Here is a 19,522-nt window from a genome sequence, read left to right on the forward strand (position 1 = left end):
ACAACTAGAGCGCTTTTAACAGTATGATACGTGATATTGAATTTGATGTAAATGTTCTATCATTTAGGATGTCAAAAAGATGGCAGGACTCTCCCCAAAGACTGGTACGAGTGGTACTGCGTGGCACGGCACCACTATGTAAACATTTCAAGGCAAATTAACCTATATATTTAGTAATGATAGAGTAATTTTGATCGTCAATGTTGTAGTCAACATCGTTGTTAAAAACTAAAGCAAAAGTGAAAGCATTTTGAATTCAGCATTTTAGTGGTATTTTTTTTCGCATTTTGACATGCGAAAAAATTGCGAGTCAGGTTTTGATAATGCAATCCAGCCCCACGCTGTTCAAAAATCCTGGGGAGAACCATGGATGGTGATGTTATGTTGCTGTGTCCCTACAGACCAAACCCACCAGTGAGTCTGCAGTGAGCAGCACAGGGGACCCCATGCACCACAAACGCTCCAAGATCAAACCAGATGAGGAGCTTCCCAGCCCAGGGGCAGTGCGTGTACATGTGAGTTTTCTAAACCATTTATTTCAATGACCAGCAGTTTTTTTTATTCAAAAGACATGCATTTATAGTAGCCTAAAGGAGATAAGCAAGTGTACTGCATCATCTGTAATATAATCAAATGCACTAACACACACACACACACACACACACACACACACACACACACACACACACACACACACACACACACACGCAGTCACTCACTCTAACACAGAGAGCTTTGGGGCCAATTATGTGACGTATTGTAAAACAATTTATTTATTTGCTGCGTGTTGGGGCTGCTGCTTTTGAAGCGATAAGCCCCATTGATCTTTGGGGCACTAGAAGGAAATTGTTTTCCCTTTATTCAGATGCTTAAGTGAATGAAAAAATGAAAGAGAAATTAGGCAGCGTTTTTCTAGAGGTCGAGACATGTGCTTGTGCATTGACAGCCTGCGAGAAAAGCTCTGTTCACATACAATGAAGTCAAACCTTCTAACAGTAAAATTCTATCGATTAAGACTCCTCTTCTTGCAGTATACCTTTTTTATAGTTTGTATCCTCTCTCTTTCTCTTTCTCTTTCTCTCCCTCTCTCTCTGCTTTTTATTTCTCTTTTTCTGCTGTCATGCCTTTTCCTGTAAAACATAGTGCTGTGGCAGGCGATATGCGATACTAGACTGATGTTTTTTCTTTCTTTCTTACCAACCATAACTTTGAGTAGAGAGACCCTGGGATCCCCAGTGTGTAGCCTGGTCCAGGCTGCTCAGCCATGTAACGGTGACAGTGAAATATGTCTGGACTAATGGAGCAACCTAGAGCAGGAAGAGGGGGTTAGATTCCTGAAATACCCGCCCTAGACCTGTCGTATATCAACTCCCAGCACAGAGCAGGACTTTCAGCGCTACATTTCCGCCCCCAGATCTGGTTCATTCCCCCAGCATATAACCAACAAGACCAGATTCACACAATGACTGTGGTCGGGATGTGTAACCAAATCGTATAGTTCTTTTGGCAGGGCTAGGGGGAGAACAGATTCTGGTGTAATCTGATTGTAGACATGAGATAGTTTGGTTTGGAAGTTGTTAACAGTTCAAGACCGGTCCAGCTTAAAGCGTATGGTGGTGGGAGAACCTTGTTTTTTCTTTTCTTCCCGTTTTCTCCAATCCATATGTATACCAATGACATGGTTTTACTCTTATTTATAGACAATACTTTCTGTTCCATAAGTTCATGCCTTTTCCCTGAATCAAGTAAATACTGTATAGTAGTTGTCCAACTCGTTGCTTGTCCGTATTTAGCTGCTGCTGTAACTCCACTGCTGTGTTTCAGGACCAACCTGATGGCATGACTTTGGTGAAGGAGGAGGGGGACAAGGATGAGAGCAAGCAGGAGCCTGAGATTGTGTACGAGACCAACTGCCACTGGGAGAGCTGCTGCCGAGAGTTTGATACGCAGGAGCAACTAGTGCACGTAAGTACTGCATGTGACACTAGAGGTTCACTATCAGCACAGCCATTACATTGGTTCACAATCAGCACACTCACTTAATTTCTGTCAACTTCAAGTTTCTCAGCGTTCCTCAAAACGATCACATAGGGTCAAATAGACGCATAAAATGACAATGGTGGTGAAAGAAGGTTCTCTAACAGAAGGATCACACATTGACATCTCTAAAGGTTTTGGATGAAACTCTTGGTTATCCTCAATGGTGAGGCTCACCTCAGCGAGTTCCCCAACAACCCAATAAGTCAACTGGTTCTTTTGTCCTCCGGTACCCCTGGCACAACCATACCCCTCCCTGGTGCATTAAGCCTCTGCTGTCATCGAGTACCGTAGTGGAGTACACTGTGTGCTACATGGCATTGAGTAATGCCCCTGCTGGATTCCTGATTGGTTTCAGGGTTACGATGGTAATGGACTCAAAGGCTGCTGAGCACGTCTCTATGGCCAATGTGCTAACTGATTTGGCTTTCCGGCCGGCACCAAGCACTACAGAATCATGCAATGAGTACTGTTACTGTACACACAAACACGCACACTCAAACACACACTCACACACACACACACTCACACACACACACACACACACACACACACACACACACACACACACACACACACACACACACACACACACAAATACCCATCTGTCATACAACTCCTCAGATTGCCTAGAAGAGATGGATGACTCTCATCCTATTCACCCTGAGGGGGTATATCCTTAAAGTAAATATGAATAATATTACAGTTATGTCGCTCTCGCCACGGCCACCACTTACACTGATGCTATTACCACTGCTGCCACTGCCCTCCCTTGTGACCCATGGACTACTTAGGAGTAAGCTCACTGAGAGAGCACTAGACTTGCCTTGACTTTGTTCTCCATAGGCTACATGAGAGGTGAGGCTGATGGGGAGAATACACCACTGTGCCCCTTTTAACTGCACACATCCCATCGTCAACCCCCTACACACACAGACACTTACAGACTCTTGTACACATGCACGGGCGTGTGCGCACATACACACTCTCTCTCTCCCTCTCTCTCTCTCTCTCTCTCTCTCTCTCTCACACACACACACACACACCACCCCCATCAGCACACATCTGATAGAAAGATCCCCAGCTCTCCACGGCTGTCTATCCGCCGTCTGACATTGCAATCCACGGCCGCGGCGGTAACCCCTATCTATAATTGATATCCTCAGTGCGGAATGGGCTGCCTCCCGCATTTGAAGGGCTCTGCTCAAAGGTTGAGGATCTTGACAACTTCTTGCCCCTGTTTCCGGGAGGCAGGCAAGAGGGAGTTTGGCTGGGGGAGGGAGAGGGGGAGTCATACAGGCAACCCCCCCCTCCCCATATGCTTCTTGTAGCTACGCCACGTGGCTATCTGACCCTTACCAGTGTTCACTCCAGTCCTCACACCTGCCCTAACCTTGCCTAGATTCATTATAACTGTACATCTGTGTGAACAGAGAGATATTTGCAATGTAGGAAATAATCAACAAATCCTCATAGTTTTTTTTCTCCCTACCATGTCAGAATTGTTTTGTTTTTCTTTTTGTCATTTGACTTTTTGATATTGTATTTTATTTCTCATTTTCTACGCTGGTGCAGATATGGAGGACATGCTAATAAAACTATTCGCCTACAGAATCCCTCCCCTCTAATTCAGAGCAGAGAATGGCTCTTATCTCTCCGCACCCCCCACCCCCCACCCCCAACCCCCAACCCCCAGTAATAGGATAAGTACAGTATTTGGACCACAGTGGCTCTCCTCAAACACTGGGGGGTGAAATTTCCATATAGCCAAACAATGGGACTTCCCCTCCCCCTGTATTTCAACTTGTATTCTAAAATGGGAGTGGGGGGAAAATTATTTTTAAAAAAATGATACTAGTGTTACTACTTCTATCTTATGCATAAACTAATTAATATAAAAACAGTTTGTTTTTTTACTTCTGATGCATTCATTATTGATAATCTTTGGTATTACTAAGGTAAACACTCTCAAATTAAACTGCTATTTGAAATTAGTGTTGCAAATTAAACTGCTATTTGAAGTGTTAAAAGCATTGGTTTGCATAGATGAGAGAACATTTTACATTGTTTTAGGTTGGCCTAATTTTAGCATTAAAGCCTGCACCACCCTCACTGCTTTTCCACCTTGTTCAAAAGCTTGCTCCTGCCGCGCTCTTGATGCATATTTTTACACTCTCAAAAAAGCTCTCACCATGACACTCCTTTATCATCTGCGTTTAAGCGCTCTTGGTGCTGCCGATAAGATAAACATCGGATCTACGCAATTTAGCTCACTTATCTGGCCTACCCAGTCAGCAAAAGCGAGGCGGGTGTCAATTTTAGGTTGCTGTATATTTATTTAATTTATTTCTCCCCTCTCCAATGATTTATTTTAACTGCCTCTCAACCTCTCCCCTTACAACCCACCTCCTATGCTACCTTTTTTGGGCATCTTTTCCCTCTCTCTCCTTCTCTCATTTTCTCTTTCATTTTCTCCCCTCTGCCTCTCCTCCCCTCAGAGGGAGCACTTCTAGAGATAAGGGTGGTGGACTCTTTAATGTCTCTCTTGGAGGGTTTTTTCTCACACTGCAGGGGTGGGTTTGGAGAGATGCTTACAAGACTAAGTGGGGGATATACAGTAGAGAGAGAGAGAGAGAGTGTGTGTGTGTGTGTGTGTGTGTGTGTGTGTCTGTGTCTGTGTTAGTGTGAGTCTGTGTGTGTTTGCATGTATGCGCGCATGCGTGCGTGTGTGTGTGCGCGTCCATACTCGTGAATGTGTGTGTGTTCGTGAATGTGTATGTCCATGCTCATTGAAAGCAGCGGTCCACCCACTCTTTCCTGCCACCTTTGACTGTGCTATTCTGGGTTATCTCCGTAGGTGGCGCTGTGATGATGGTCTTGTTCTTAGATGGAGATACAGTAGCCTGCCTTGGTGGCTCCCTCTGTATAGTACATTGTAAGGGGGCTGCTGCTGCGTGCCTCCCTGGTGTTGAGGGGAGATAAACGTGGGCGCAGTCTGAAGGCGGCCCCCTCTCTGGCTGCTGGCGCAGGCCTTTAATTGGTAAAATGCAGATTTTTTTTGATCAGGAGGAGGATTAGGCCTCTTATCAGTCTGGAGTATCTTACTCCAAGATGAAAAGGCTGTGCTGAATTACACATGCCAATTCTAAAACCCCCTCTCTCCAGCCCCCACCTCCCTCACTCTCCGACTCCCGCCCTCACTCTCTCCCTCCCTCCATCTCTCTTTCTCTCCCTCCCTCCCTCTTTCCCTCACCTCCTTTTTTCCCTCTTTTTCTTTTCTTGCACAAAGCGCTTCAGCAATTGACATCACAAAAGAGCATATGATTTATTAGGCAGTGTTTGATAAAGCTAAACGGTGTTGCGGGTCCCACAGCTTAGTGAAATTGCCTTGTAAACAGGCCCTCTTTTCATGCACGCCTGCTTTTTAATGTATGAGGGCTATGTCTCAGAAAGAGCTTGATAAGGAGACGCTGTGGATGGATTCTGAAGTGGGGAAAAATAGTGGAAAATAGTAATGATGAGATTCTGTTGATACACCGTAGGGTATGTAAGTCTATGGGAGATTTATAGATATAAAGCAGGTGTATGGAATAATGTTTGAGTCTTGGCATAGAGTGAGTGAAAATCATCAACATTATAAATATATTTTTTATGAAGGCCTCTACCTGCATTAATACTTACATACCACACTGTCTGTAAATATGTGTGTGTGTGTGTGTGTGTGTGTGTGTGTGTGTGTGTGTGTGTGTGTGTTTGTATGTGGGGTTTTGTGTGTGTGTGTGTGTGTGTCTTTTGCATGTGTGTGTGTGTGTCAGCTCCCGTACGTCACAGACAGCCTCCGTGTCCCCTGTGCCTGCCTGTGTCCCTGGCGCGTGGCCCGACTGAGCGTCTCTCCCTGCTAAATCCATCTTGGTGGCGTTTTTACAGTGTGTTGGCCGATAAGCTGGCAGGGTGAAGATGAATAACCTGCCTGCTGCCACCGCTATCAGCACCTGTTTGTCGATTTAGCCTCAGCCAACAGGGCCCTGTCCTGTCCGCTCAGCATGGAGATTATTGATTCAATAAAAATTGCCATTAGATCATGCCATTAGGTCCCTCTCTTTCCCTGTTTGTCCCCTCTCTCTGTCAGGCCAGGGAGCTCATGCATCACACCCGTCAACGACCCTTGTTCATTTGTACTGGGGGGGGGGAGGGAAGGAGTGCATGCCAGCACCCAGTGTAGGAGCATACCGCCGAGGTGCTCACATCACATCGCTCTCAGCCAGGGGATATCGAACGCAGCGCACCGCAGACTGATCGCTTGCCACAGGGATTCCCCTCACCGAGAGAGGGAGAGCGAAGCATGTGGTTTTCCATGTGGTGACGGAGGGGGAGGAGGGAGGAAGGTGGGGGGGGGATCAATCTAGGGAAACTTCACAAATGTCTGTGGTTCTCCACTCCCCAATCGTTTCCTTTGGATTCATTATTTTTTTGTCACTCCAAAATTAGAACTTGTCAAATAATATAAATTGAGGTCCTCTGTTGATACATATAGTCAATCTCAGCCATTGTACTATATAGGGGGTGAGTTAAGTGCAAGTGCTGTGAAGCTAGGGGACCCTTGGGGGCCCTTTCTCTTGTAGTGGGGTCAGACTTCATAGGGTGGTGTGTGTATGAGGGTGCTTCCCCTGCTTTGAAGGGAACAAAGGGCTGTATAGGTGCCCGTGGTCAGGACCCCATTGGCCTGTGCACTGGGTCACTGGTTGGCCATGGGGAGGGGCTGCCCAGGATCAGACAATGCTCCCTTTGTCTGGGGGACGGTCACGCCTGGGGGCTGGAGGTGCTGCATGGGCAGTGATCATCATCATATACACACAGAAGCACACTTACATACACATGCACACACACACATGCATACACACGCACGCACGCATGCATGCACGCACGCACACATGCACGCACGCAGGCACACACACGCACACACACACACACACACACACACACACACAGACACACAGGTGCCCTGACACCTCAAGCACTTTAAGTATGTGGTTTCTACAGTAGTACAGTAGTTGAAGAGGGAGGACAGAGGCACTGGGGCTGTCTCTGTGTCATAAAGTGGAATGAAGGATGAAACCCCTCCCCCACCCCTCCAAACACTCATTCTTTTTTTCTCTTTCCTTCCTATTTTACAATACAAGTAAAATCTCAAAGTCAAAATCTCTATTTATCCCCCCTTCCCTCTTTTCTCTTTCTCCTCAGCATCCCTCCCTCTCTCTCTTGCTCTCTCTCTCCATTTTCCCCCTAAGGCAGAGGTCTCTCTCCCCCTTGCTCAGGAATGTTATAATACTGGTTCCTTTTGGTCAGGATATTGTGTCTGTCTCCCTGGGTTTAAATTGCTCTGGGAAAGGCACTTCAGAGGCCACCACACACCACACTGTTGTCTTTGTGAGAGAGCCAGATGTTGACTTCATCCCCGGGAGGATTCTCTCTTCTGTCTGTGTACCGTTTCTTTTTTTTTCTTTTTTCTTTTTTACCCCCTTATCCCTCCTTTAACCATCCACCACTTAGCCCTTTCACCGTTGAGTGTGTAAGACAGTTAGGGAGGGAGAGAGAGAGGAGAGAGCGAGAGAGAGAAAGAGAGAAAGAGAGAGAGAGGAGTAGAGACTCAGTGCTCACAGATATAATGCTTCCCTGGAGTTGCAAAGCCCTGGCATTTGAGACGCTTTGACTGAACTTTTGATTCCTCACCCCATCCCCTCACCTCTCTCCTTCTCTCCCTCCCTGACTCCCTCCCTCACCCCACCTAAGCCTCAGATTGGAAGTTGCCACGGCAGCATAACTGTCAGCACTTGTCACGGAGGGGCAGGGGCCCAATGTGATGGGAAGTGACAGGGTTTTATTTGAAAATCCTGTTCAGATCGGACACTGAGACTCACAAGTCTCCCTTTATTCCTCCGAGTGCAGATTCCAATAGAAGAAAAGAGAGAGGAGAGGAAAGAGAGAGCATAGAGAAACAATGGAAGGAAAGAGAACGGTAGGGAGAGAGAGAAGTGAAATGAGACAGAAAAAAAACATTGAAAGGAAATGAGAAGAGAGTAAATCTATAAAGAGAAATTTGGAAGCAAGAGTTATTAGCTGCCACTGCGTAGTAGGCTATACATTTTGGCTTTGTATAAACTTCAAAGAAATACTGCACTGTACCATGTCTTACAAAATCACTTTGTTTAACAGTTAAAACTTCTTCAGAGTGGATGTTTGATCCCTCTCAACTCCTTCTCTTAACCTGCAGTAGTGTCCCTTATCAGGTGTGCAGAAAGCCATACTGGAGGATTTAAAGATGAGATTGAATGTGCTAAGTACAGTAAGATACAGTATATGACACTAAAGTTTATACAGTATCAAGGCTGTTGATAACGACTTACCAATCTGAGAATGAACATCAAAACAATGAATGCTACTTTTACATCTTGTAGCAATCGAGAATTATTTTCCATACTCTGCCATGTTCATGCATTTGTTCAACAAAACAAGTTCACATTTGACAACTGCTACATCAGCCTTCTCACACCAGTTCTGAGTCATTTTGCCCCCTTGTGGTGCTCATGTATCATTACATGCATGTTCTTTTCACTTGAGTCTTGTACCATAATACAGGGACCTTTTACTATGATTGACCTTTGCTTGTCTCCTCTTTCAGCACATAAATAATGACCACATCCACGGGGAGAAGAAGGAGTTTGTGTGTCGCTGGAGCGATTGTTCGCGGGAGCAGAAGCCCTTCAAGGCCCAGTACATGCTGGTGGTCCACATGCGCAGACACACAGGGGAGAAACCACACAAGTGCACCGTAAGAACACCCCCTTAACGTTTAATTTTACATTCATAGGCTTCGATATTCAAATAAATAAGGATAACTGTTTAGGTGGTTGCGTAGGCCTATCTGTGAGACGGCCTTCATTTCATAAACAATGAGGTTGTGCATCTGCATAATCTAGTTATGCATATTCATGAGGTAGGCTAAATGTTCTATGCTGGTATTGAATATTTGAGTGAGGTTTTGGTTTGTGTGTGTGTGTGTGTGTGTGTGTGTGTGTGTGTGTGTGTGTGTGTGTGTGTGTGTGTGGCTGCCCACAACTCATGCCCACAACTCATACTCCTCCTTCTCTCCGTGCAGTTTGAGGGCTGTGCGAAGGCATATTCCCGGCTAGAAAACCTGAAGACCCACCTGCGCTCCCACACGGGAGAGAAGCCCTATGTCTGTGAACACGAAGGCTGCAACAAAGCCTTCTCCAACGCCTCGGACAGGGCCAAGCACCAGAACCGCACACACTCCAACGAGGTACAGATGCACACTTATTTACATACTGTATGCGCATACACAGGCATGCATGCACACACACACACACACACACACACACACACACACACACACACACACACACACACACACACACACACACACACACACACACACAGCAACAAGTAATATTCCTTTGACTCTAATTGCACCAGCAGGTTATAGGTGTATGAACATGCTGTCCACTGCCAGAGGCTTTTGGCAACAGAACCAGTTTGACACTTCCCATCTGCTCTCCTTCCAGAAACCCTACGTGTGTAAGATCCCAGGCTGCACCAAGCGCTATACAGACCCCAGCTCCCTCCGCAAGCACGTCAAGACTGTCCACGGGCCCGAGGCCCACGTCACCAAGAAGCAGCGTGGCGACGCCTACCCACGCCCCCCACAGCCCCGGGAGGGCGGGGGCAATGGCCAGGGCAGGTCACCGGGCCAACATGGGGGGTTCGCTGACCAAAGGGAGTACAACCATGCTACCTCGAAACAAGATGAATGTCTGTCAGTCAAGTCCATCAAGACAGAGAAGCCCATGGTAAGCCCTTTTCTAAGGCCCTTTCATTGTCACACACACAAACTGCACAATGGGTTAATACTTCTCTCTTAAATGTCACCCTTATACTCTAGCCAATCACAATGCTATTAATACCATGGTAGGCACTTAAATCTAACCCGATTACTGTGACATCAACAAGGTGTGTGTGATCTAACTGTGTGTGTGTGTGTGTGTGTGATCTAACTGACCCCTGTAATGAATGAAATGTTTTCTTCTGTCCAATGCTTCGTGCATTACTCTCTCCTACTCTTTCTAAGGACAGTGGGTAATCAGGTGAGATAGGTGTCCCTTCACATTGCATTTGTACAACACTCTTCTGGTGTCTCCCTCACCCCTGCCTGTCCATTCAGTAGCCATTCCATAAAACATAAATCTGTTGGCCGTTTTCTCTGTTTTCCACCCATGAGACATCATCATTAGCTCATTAGTCAATTTGACAAAGTTGCCATGTTTGTCTCCATTTTGGTTTTGTTTATGCTTCACACAATAATTAAGTATTTCTTCTAATTTCTTTGTTTTCCTTATTTTGGAGAGTGACTTTTTGCCAAAAGCAAGTTCAATGCCTTGAGGCAGAACTAAGTGCATTTCCAACAGCGTTTATGTGTACTGAAAATATGCCTAAGGCTGCCTAAGGCTCCATTGTAGAGCCAAATTCATTCTTAGGAATCAGAGTGAGAGCATGCCTATGCAAAACACTGTCAGAGAGGGTCCCATTTAACAACGTGCCAAAAAAGTGATTCTCTTTCTCCTCAGTGATCTCCATTTTGAAAACATCAGAGTAAACAACCCAATTAGGCAGTAGACAGTCTGAAAAGAAGCCTTTGTCCATCATCGCCGTTCTCTGAAAATAGCCCCAACCCAGTTGCCTCCTCTGTGTTTATTATTGAGTCTGGACCGATCCATTGGATGGCACAAGGGGGAGGCGTTATTCACGCTTCTGTGATTCACTGAACATTGAGGCCATACTGCGCTCTGTCAATATTTGTCACACCGTCAATGACAGTTGAGTGCAAATCACCCATGGTTTTGTGGTCTTGTTTAGATCAGACTGAATGCATTCAAATGACCATTCATGCTGTCCCTGGTTCTCTTGGTATGTCATTGTTTAATTCGCTTGTCCTGTGGAAAATATTTCCCAGCTGCATCACCTGGTATCATTACATTTTTTACATATAGCATAATTTGTCAACAATGTGTTTTGTGAACTTCGTAGTAAAGTCTCCCTATTCCTCTCATCTCCTCCCCCATCTGTCTTCTCTCCTCTTCTTTTTTACCTGTTTTCATCTTTTCCCCAAACTTTCCTTCCTCTATACCTTTTCCTCTTACACCCTTTCCCCCTTCCTCTGTCCAGACGTCTCAGCCAAGCCCTGGCGGTCAGTCTACATGCAGCAGTGACCAGTCCCCCGTCAGCGCCTATCCAAGCCGTGGAGTCCAGCTTGCTGTGAGCGCCCACGGACGCTCGCTGGGTCTGGGGGAGGGGCTGGAGGAGGACGAAGAGGTGGACGAGGATGAGGAGGAGGAGGGCGAGGAGGAGGGGCATGAGCACGAGCACACCCCCATCATGGACTCCACGGTCTCCACTGCGATGGCGGCTACGCTAGCGCTGCAGGCGCGGAGGAGTGTAGGGCGGCCGCTGCGCTGGATGGAGCACATCAAAATGGAGAGGCTCAAACAAGTCAACGGAGGAGCCCTGCCCAGGTCTGGCCCCCTGTCCCCCACACCACCCCCCAAAGGCTCCGCGCTGCCCACCATCCTGGGAAAGGGTAAGGCTCTGCTCTCCACACTGCATTACACATTACCAAAAGATAGCAGTGTCTTGTTACAGGGACTTTTAACAAAGTGTATACAGTAAGTGTTACAGCTTTATGTCACATTCATTTTTGCTAACTCCATGGGCTGCTAGTGACAGTTTAACTGTCTGTACTAAGAACGGTCATTGGATGTTGCTGTAAAATTAATCGATTCTTGAAATAATAGGTATTAGGTTGTGAAAGTAACTCCAAATGTCTCAAATGATCACTTGGAATTTTTGTCTGTAGATCGGACTGGAATACACAGGCGTAACAAATGGCTAAAATTCTCTGTTACGCTGGAAATCAGTATCAAACCCATATCATATCAGGCAATATATCATATCAGTGATTATAGCATGTAATATAATTTCATGGCCAAAGCTGTGCCAGTTGTGTTTGTGCAAAGGTGGCATCTGTCTGAAGGATCTCTCCTCTCTTGTATGATACATATTTTCCCTCTCTTTCTCTCTCTTGTCCTCTTCTTACACTCTCTTTCTCTCTTTATCCCCCCATTTTTCCTTCATCCCTCACCACCCCTGCCTCCTCTTCATCTCCCCTTCCCCTCCTCTCTATCTCTGTCCTTTCTCTCTCCTCAGGTTCCTGTCTGGGCAGGCCAGGCTGTGGTGGGTTGTCAGGGCCTCAGCTTCCTCCTCCTCCTCGTCCAGAGCTGGGCACCACAGAGTTGACAGTACTCAGCCTGCTCCGAGACCGCGACCGCCGCGACAGCAGCGGCAGTGCCGCCAGCTCTGCCTACATGAGCGGCAGCAGACGCTCCTCGGGCATCTCGCCATGCTTCTCCAGCCGGCGCTCCAGCCAGGCATCCCAGAGCGAGGGTACAGCAGCACATGGCCACCACCGCCGCCTCCACAACCTCAGCTCTACCGACTCCTACGACCCCATCTCCACGGATGCCTCCCGCCGCTCCAGCGAGGCCAGCCAGTGTGGAGGGGGAGGGGGGGTGTTTGGAGGTGGTGGTTGGGCAGGTTTTGGGCTAGGAGGTGGAGGTGGAGGGTCAAGGGGGATGCTCAACCTCACCCCAGCCCAGCATTACCACCTGAAGGCCAAATACGCCGCTGCCACCGGAGGCCCGCCCCCGACACCACTGCCCAACATGGAGCGCATGAGCCTGAAGACCCGCATGGCCATGATGGGAGATGGGGGCCAGGATGGAGGCAACCCCGCGCTGCCTCCTCTGGTCAGGCCGCGTCGGTGCAGCGACGGCAGTTCCAACGGGTACGGAGGAGGGCACGTGGGGTACCGGAGGAGGGGCTTCTACCCTGGCGAGGGCCCGGGTAACGGCGACAGGAGGGCCAGCGACCCTGTGCGGACCCATCCTCCGGACCTCTTCGGCCTGCCCCAGGTCCAGCGCTTCAACAGCCTGAACAGCATCCACCCTCTACCCCCTCTACCTGGAATGCAGCACCACACTGTGGAGGGCCGCAACTTCAGTCTACAGAACTACACACGATCTGAGGGGAACCTGCAGAGAGGCCTGCAGCACTCGCCCTGCCCCCCCAGCATCATGGAGCACTCGGCCCTGGAGGCCCTGGCCATGGAAGAAGGGGAAGGGGCACTGCTACTGGGGGATGAGGACATGCTGCCGGACGACCTGGTGCAGTACCTCCGCTCTCAGGACCAGGTAGGCTCCTACGGCGGCTCCCTAGAGGATCACATTGCTGCAGGCCAAGGGGTTTCTGGAGGGGACCTGGACCAGCTACAAGGTTCGGGGCTGAACCAGTGCTTCCACAGCCTACAGCAGCAGCAACAGGTCCTAGAGAGAGATAGCCCCAGTAAGGATGGCATGCCCATCCAGTGGAATGAGGTGAGCTCTGGGAGTGCTGAGAGGTCCCCTCAGAGGCAGAACCAACAGAGGTGCGGCAGGTGGCCCGGGTCAGAGCAGGGCCCTGCGGGTGTCTCTCCGTTTGGGAGGTATGGAAACATGGTGCTGCAGCAGTTTCCCAGGGACTTCCAGAGCCGATGTGTACAAGCAAACCAAAACCAGCCCCAGCCTCAGCCAGAGCCCCCATGCAGAGTCAACAGTGGGGTGAAGCTAGAGGGATCTACCAACTCCTGCATGCAGATGAGAGGGAACGGAACCAACACGACGCACAGCAACTTTGGCCGGCCGGACTTCTCCCAGATCACCCTGGGGCCTTTACCCCAGGGCTATGGGCAGCAGTCTTCCTCTGGGCCTCAGACAACCCACTTCCAACAGAACCATAACGCCTCGCGGCAGATAGGGGACAACCTGCTCCTCAGCAGGGCCTCCATGGAGAGCCTCCCCCACCAGGCCCCTGCGCTCCACCACCACCATCACCTCCACCCGCAGGCCCCTGCTGCAGCCCGCCAGCCGACCAACAGCAGCTACAGGAACCCTGTAAGAGCCCAGCAGTACCCCCAGAGTATCAGTGGAAGCCATGTTGATCTCAGCCAGCAGCAGCAGCAGAGTTTGAGGAATGGTACCCACTGCTCCCTGGCCCACCAGGTGTCTGGGATGAAGCTGGAAGCTCCAGACCAGGGGTATCTAGATCAAAGCTACAGTGATCCACTGTGCTTTGAGCCAGTGGAGGACCAATGCCTGCTGGAGACCATGACAGAGTCGGTGGATCTTGGTGTCACTGGTGGGGACTCGGCCGTCCTCCTGTCCCCTGGGGCAGACCAGGTGACCAGCACGGTTGATAGCGGTGTTGGCGGTGGCTTAATCAGCAGTGGTGTAGCAAGCGGCATTCTGGACGAGGTGGTGACCCTGGACTTTGGGGCTATGCTGGAAGATGGGTATGACCAGGGGAGCCTGGTGTCAGGGGTGATCAGCCCCTCCATCTTCCAGGGCCTGTCTCGGACCTCGTCCCGCCTGACCACCCCCCGCGCCTCAGCCACCTTCCACAGTGTGGCCCCCCCCAGCCTCAGCAACATGGCCATCGGGGACATGAGCTCCCTCCTCACCACCCTCGCTGAGGAAAGCAAGTTCCTTGCCATCATGCAGTAACAGGTTACCGCTCCCTTCCATATAGGAATAGAATCTAGGAGAGGAAGAGGACAAATCTGACTCATGTAAAGAACTGAAAGCAGACTAAAAAAATATGGTAACACTTATGATGAAAGCAACAAATTATGAAAAGTTTATTATGTTGTACTCAAGCATTGAGTTATGGTGTACTCTGTTTGGGTGCTCCCAAACAGATTTGTTGCCGAACAGATTTATTTTGTAAAAGTGTCATCCCCCTTCAGAGTAGGGATGTGTCAAAAGTATGTATAGATATATAGATATATTCCTTTTCTGGAATTAAGGCTATTTTTGGAAGCCCTTCCCTTTTCATATTACTATATGATGGTGAGTGAGTGAGGCCTCCGGTCTCGGCTCATCTCTTTGAAACAGTATTCTATGTATCGTCGCTGTTTTTTTTGCTGTACACTGTTGGTATAAATGCATGTTGTATTCAAGGTCAAACATAAACACTGTCTTTATAAGTACTTAGACTAGCCCATGTGCCAATTATCTATCTTATCTGATGTGCCATTGACCACATGGTGCAAAGCCTCGGACTCAATCCTCATGTCACCAGGTCATAAAAAGGGTCATTATCAACTGAAAAGGCCCTGATGGTATCTTTATATAACGACTTGTTTTTGATATTTACACCTTTGCTATTGTCATTTTGTTTGTATGTTACTTTTGCGAATATGTAAATGTTAGTGTTTGAGTGCTTCTACCGAGTCTTACCAAGTGGTGTGTATTCCAATATGGTATTGAGTCCAAGCTTAAAGGACTGCACTTCAAAGTCTTAGAATTCACAAGCGCCATAAGTAGCTCTTTAGTTCATATCTCAATGGCTTGATTTACATTGTCTGTTAAGGTACTCACACGGGTGTATATAACAATGTTTTTTATATTTTCTGTGTGAAAAATCGTCTCACAGTCGGTTTTGTCAGGGTGTTTTGAAGTGTTGTCTCTGTGAAAACAAGCATTTATGAGCAATTTGGGAAGTATTCATTTTACAAAAATGTGTTTTTAAAAAAATACAACAGATCATCCATGAATTTTAAGTGTCGCGATAAAAAGGGTCCCATTCCGTGCTTTATATGCTTAAACAAATAGACACTGTATATCAATGTTTTCTGTTTTTATCTGTGTCTTATTCTGGCCTAGCACATGAAATCCATAGAACATGAAATTCATTCTCACAATATTTTAGAAATATCATCTTTGTTTTTTTGTTTAGGCATTAATAATAAACCTTCCATATTCTACAATGGAGTATAATACAGTATAGGTCCTGCCACCAAGTATTGCAGTGACTTTCTCAACAGTGTTAGTATCCCTTTGCAGTCCATTGACAGTGTACAGTATAATGAATAGTCTTCTGCATCAAAACTATGAGGTACAGATGTTTTATTGTTTATGGGTACTTTTATCTTTTTGTAGCTGTGCATCAATGGTGTTTTGTTTTAAAAGAGGTAAGAACTCCCTTGTGAAAGGACCAGAGGGAATGACCATGAGGTATGTGCCTTATATTTGCCTGTCGGAAAAAAAGATCACTGCCAATCTTCCATTGTTAATGATGAAAAAAATAAAACATGTTAAGTTTCTTGTGAGACCTGTAAAATTCACATAACATTTATATTAAAAAAATCTGATTGTCATCAGAGAGGTCAAGATAATTATGTGAAATGTATTAGATTTTTTTCTTTTGTTAATTTCGTTTTAGTTTTCACATTTCTTGCCTTTTCGTTTTTTTTTATACCTGTAAATACATTACTCTTTCTGTAGGTTTAGATCAGATATGAGGAGGCACCCGGGGCCAATAAAGAAATGACTTTGAAAGCAGGGATTCCCAGGCCCTGGTTTGAGTCCAGGCAGATTTGGCTCAGTGTGGAAGAGGGAGTGCCTAGCACTGCCCATCTCTCTGCCAGAAGAGCCAATCTGCTCTTTTATAACTGACCACAAATGTTTGTATGGTTTTAATAAAAAAAAGGAAATTATATTCTAAGTCTCCTTTCTTGTCTGTGTGCTGGTTTTCATAAGATATTATGCTTTTATTTGGTTTAAATTGGTTTGTTGGTCTTAGAACATTAGAACAAATTAGGAGAGAGAAAGAACCATTGACTGCTAATATCACATTACTGTTTGTGCAGGAGACATGTCACGTAAAAGTCACTGTCCATAGAATTGATTAATTAACTAAACAAAGTCTGTTCAAACTCAAGTTTATTTGATTGAGTGGGGTAATAGCCTCCTGTATCTCTCAAATCAAATTTGTCAGAATAGTAAATCAATGTCCAGTGCCAGACATTAACCTATTTTTTATTGAGAGAGGATAATTGTGCACACACACACACCAAACGGACATGCTTGTGAACAACTGGTTGAACTTCAAGTAGCCTCAACTCTTGCAAGATAAATTATAGGGAATAAAATAACTTAGCCTGTACTTTTGTTGCCCCCTTCTGATCATTAGTAAGTATTGCATTTAGTATTGCGTTCCACTCTGACATTCACACTCCTCATGTCTCAGCACAGTATTAGTCAGACTCTGTTTATCTATAAACATTGTTGTGCTCATTGTTGTGCTTTTAATTGTTTACATACATATGTTTTAATGGGCAAAAACAAATTAAACATTTTCTTTAATACACTGAAATTATTCGATTTTTTCCATTCCATTTGGTTTCCCCTCTGAAGATTTTCTATACCTCAAGGGATCAAAGGTGGCGGTTCAGATCATCATCAGACAGTACCTGTGTGAGTCTCTCTGATTGACCTCTTTCCATTTCATAATGGCCCCACATATTCCCAGATCCTTTAACCTGGCAACCCATCAATCCCCATTTGAAGGCCCTTGACGTAGAGTAGAGGCAGGCTTTACATCATTTCTCCTTTCCCTTGGACATTCAAAGATTTTTCTCAGATGGCAGAACATTTTCTAAGTGCTCCTTGCCTTTTAGAACCCACACTGAACACAACTGCAATCACAGAGAGGAAATAGAGAGCAGTCTCAAAAGGCAATCGTTAGAAGATTTCACCAAGGAGAGCCATAAATCGCTCCAACTGGACATGTGATGGGCCCTTTACCTTTGAAGCTCTGAGGCTGCAGATGTTGCAGGCAAGAACACAGTTCCCTTCAAAGGAGTTCTCTCTCTCTCTCTTCCTCCTGCTTTCTCTATCTACCTTTCTGGCTCACTCCCTAGCCCTGTTTCTCTTCAGTCTGTCTCAGAGTAAATAGTCAGAGTACCGGAGTGTCATCCAGGGGCATGTGTGCTGCTCTCTCAGGGCTGAGTGTGTCAGTGGTATATAGAGAGAACGATGGAGAGACCTGTCAATCAGGGTCTAGTTCATGTTTTCAACATGTCTCCTCTTCCTGAATCAACATCCAAGGATGAAGTCTACCAAGTTTAGAATATTGCCCCCAAAATACTTTGTGTATGTTGCTGTGTTCACTTAGTTGAATGAAGACAAAACTAATTAGATCAATTATAAGATCAATCCAACAAATGCAAGTTAATGAATCCTGAAATACAATCTAAATAGAAATGTCAAGGATAAAGGAAAAAAACCTAAAGCACCCTAATTTGCCAGGCTAACACAGACACACGGCTAACCAATGTTAGGTTTAAAACTACAATCCAAATGTGGCTTCTCTCCAGTAGACAGAACTCTAGATGCAAGAGTTGTCTATAAATTGAAATGGTAGTTTTCAAACATATTTCACAGCTATAAATGTTTTCTTAGAAATACATTAACACATAAATGGAGAAAAACAACCATATATTTGGGTTATGACAAAGTAAGACAGTTGTACAGAGCATTTTAGACATTCATTAATCAGATTCTTCTAGAATCAATGAATTGAAATGACAACCAAACATGCACAAATACCAGGTTTTGGCCTTAAGAATACAAAATAATATGTCTTGAACTTGCAAAAAGAGGAAGACAAAAGACAATTTGGTATAGAATATGAAATATTTTATTACTAAAAGTCGTGGTACACTGAAGGTGCTCTTTTAATCAGCTTCATTTCACAACTCTATTCTTTATTGAAATCACAAGATTTTTCAGCTTACTGAAAAAACAAACAAATCAATCACATGAAACAGTGGTAACAATGGATTATATACAACATGGAGGGGAACACAACAGCGTGTGGCTTCCAGAGGCTGACTGACATTGTTCTGTGTTGTACAAACTAGGCTCATGCAGGAGGCACTTAAATCTGAGAGCCTATAGAACCAGAGCCATGCCTGAGTGTGTGAGGAAGAGCGAGAGGGAGAGAGATAGAGAGACAGAGAGGTGGGGGAGAGCGAAGAGAGAGAGTGTTGTGAAATAACCAGGGGTCAATTAAGCTGTTCAGTAAAATACAACAATGACCTGCCATGAAATGGATAGTCCTATTGTTCAGGGAGTACAGTACTACTGTTGAGTCTATTCCTTCAGTGCAAGCCTGAGACCTGCGGAAATGGGGCTAGTGCCAACACGTGGAATATCAATGCACACACAGAGCATTTACACAGGCCTGCACCACACACGTCTATAGCACAAGAAAGGGTGCACATTCAAAAGCATGCATCGCCCCACAATGAGCAATGTGATCATAAAAAAACAAATTGAGGATGTGCTGTCATTACGTATCAGCTTTTAAGCAACTACAACACAAACTTCTAAACTGACTGACACTCAAGATTCTTAACAATGCAATAGACATATTTACAGGAATTAAATTCAATTTTTTCTTTTCTTTTTTTTAAACATCAGTCACTTCAATGCCAGTTAAATAGAAAAAGTCCATAACTGAATCACTGAGGGGG

The 19,522-nt window shown here is 46.0% G+C and overlaps 1 protein-coding gene across 2 annotated transcripts in view; it reads left to right on the top strand.

Annotated features, from left to right (window-relative positions):
- The window catches only part of gli3 (GLI family zinc finger 3), a 100,608-nt gene extending 83,809 nt beyond the window's left edge, over positions 1 to 16,799 (top strand). For both annotated transcript variants that reach the window (XM_083675176.1, XM_083675177.1), the window contains exons 9-15: positions 402 to 515; positions 1,825 to 1,965; positions 8,717 to 8,866; positions 9,194 to 9,358; positions 9,621 to 9,905; positions 11,278 to 11,689; positions 12,316 to 16,799. In XM_083675176.1, the coding sequence (XP_083531302.1) occupies positions 402 to 515; positions 1,825 to 1,965; positions 8,717 to 8,866; positions 9,194 to 9,358; positions 9,621 to 9,905; positions 11,278 to 11,689; positions 12,316 to 14,705 (3,657 nt within the window). In that variant the 3' untranslated portion in view covers positions 14,706 to 16,799. The remainder of the gene's footprint in view (positions 1 to 401; positions 516 to 1,824; positions 1,966 to 8,716; positions 8,867 to 9,193; positions 9,359 to 9,620; positions 9,906 to 11,277; positions 11,690 to 12,315) is intronic.
- Positions 16,800 to 19,522: the final 2,723 nt, after the last annotated feature.

The sequence above is a fragment of the Argentina silus genome (assembly GCF_951799395.1).
Source record: "Argentina silus genome assembly, chromosome: 1".
In the NCBI taxonomy this organism is placed as follows: domain Eukaryota; kingdom Metazoa; phylum Chordata; class Actinopteri; order Argentiniformes; family Argentinidae; genus Argentina; species Argentina silus.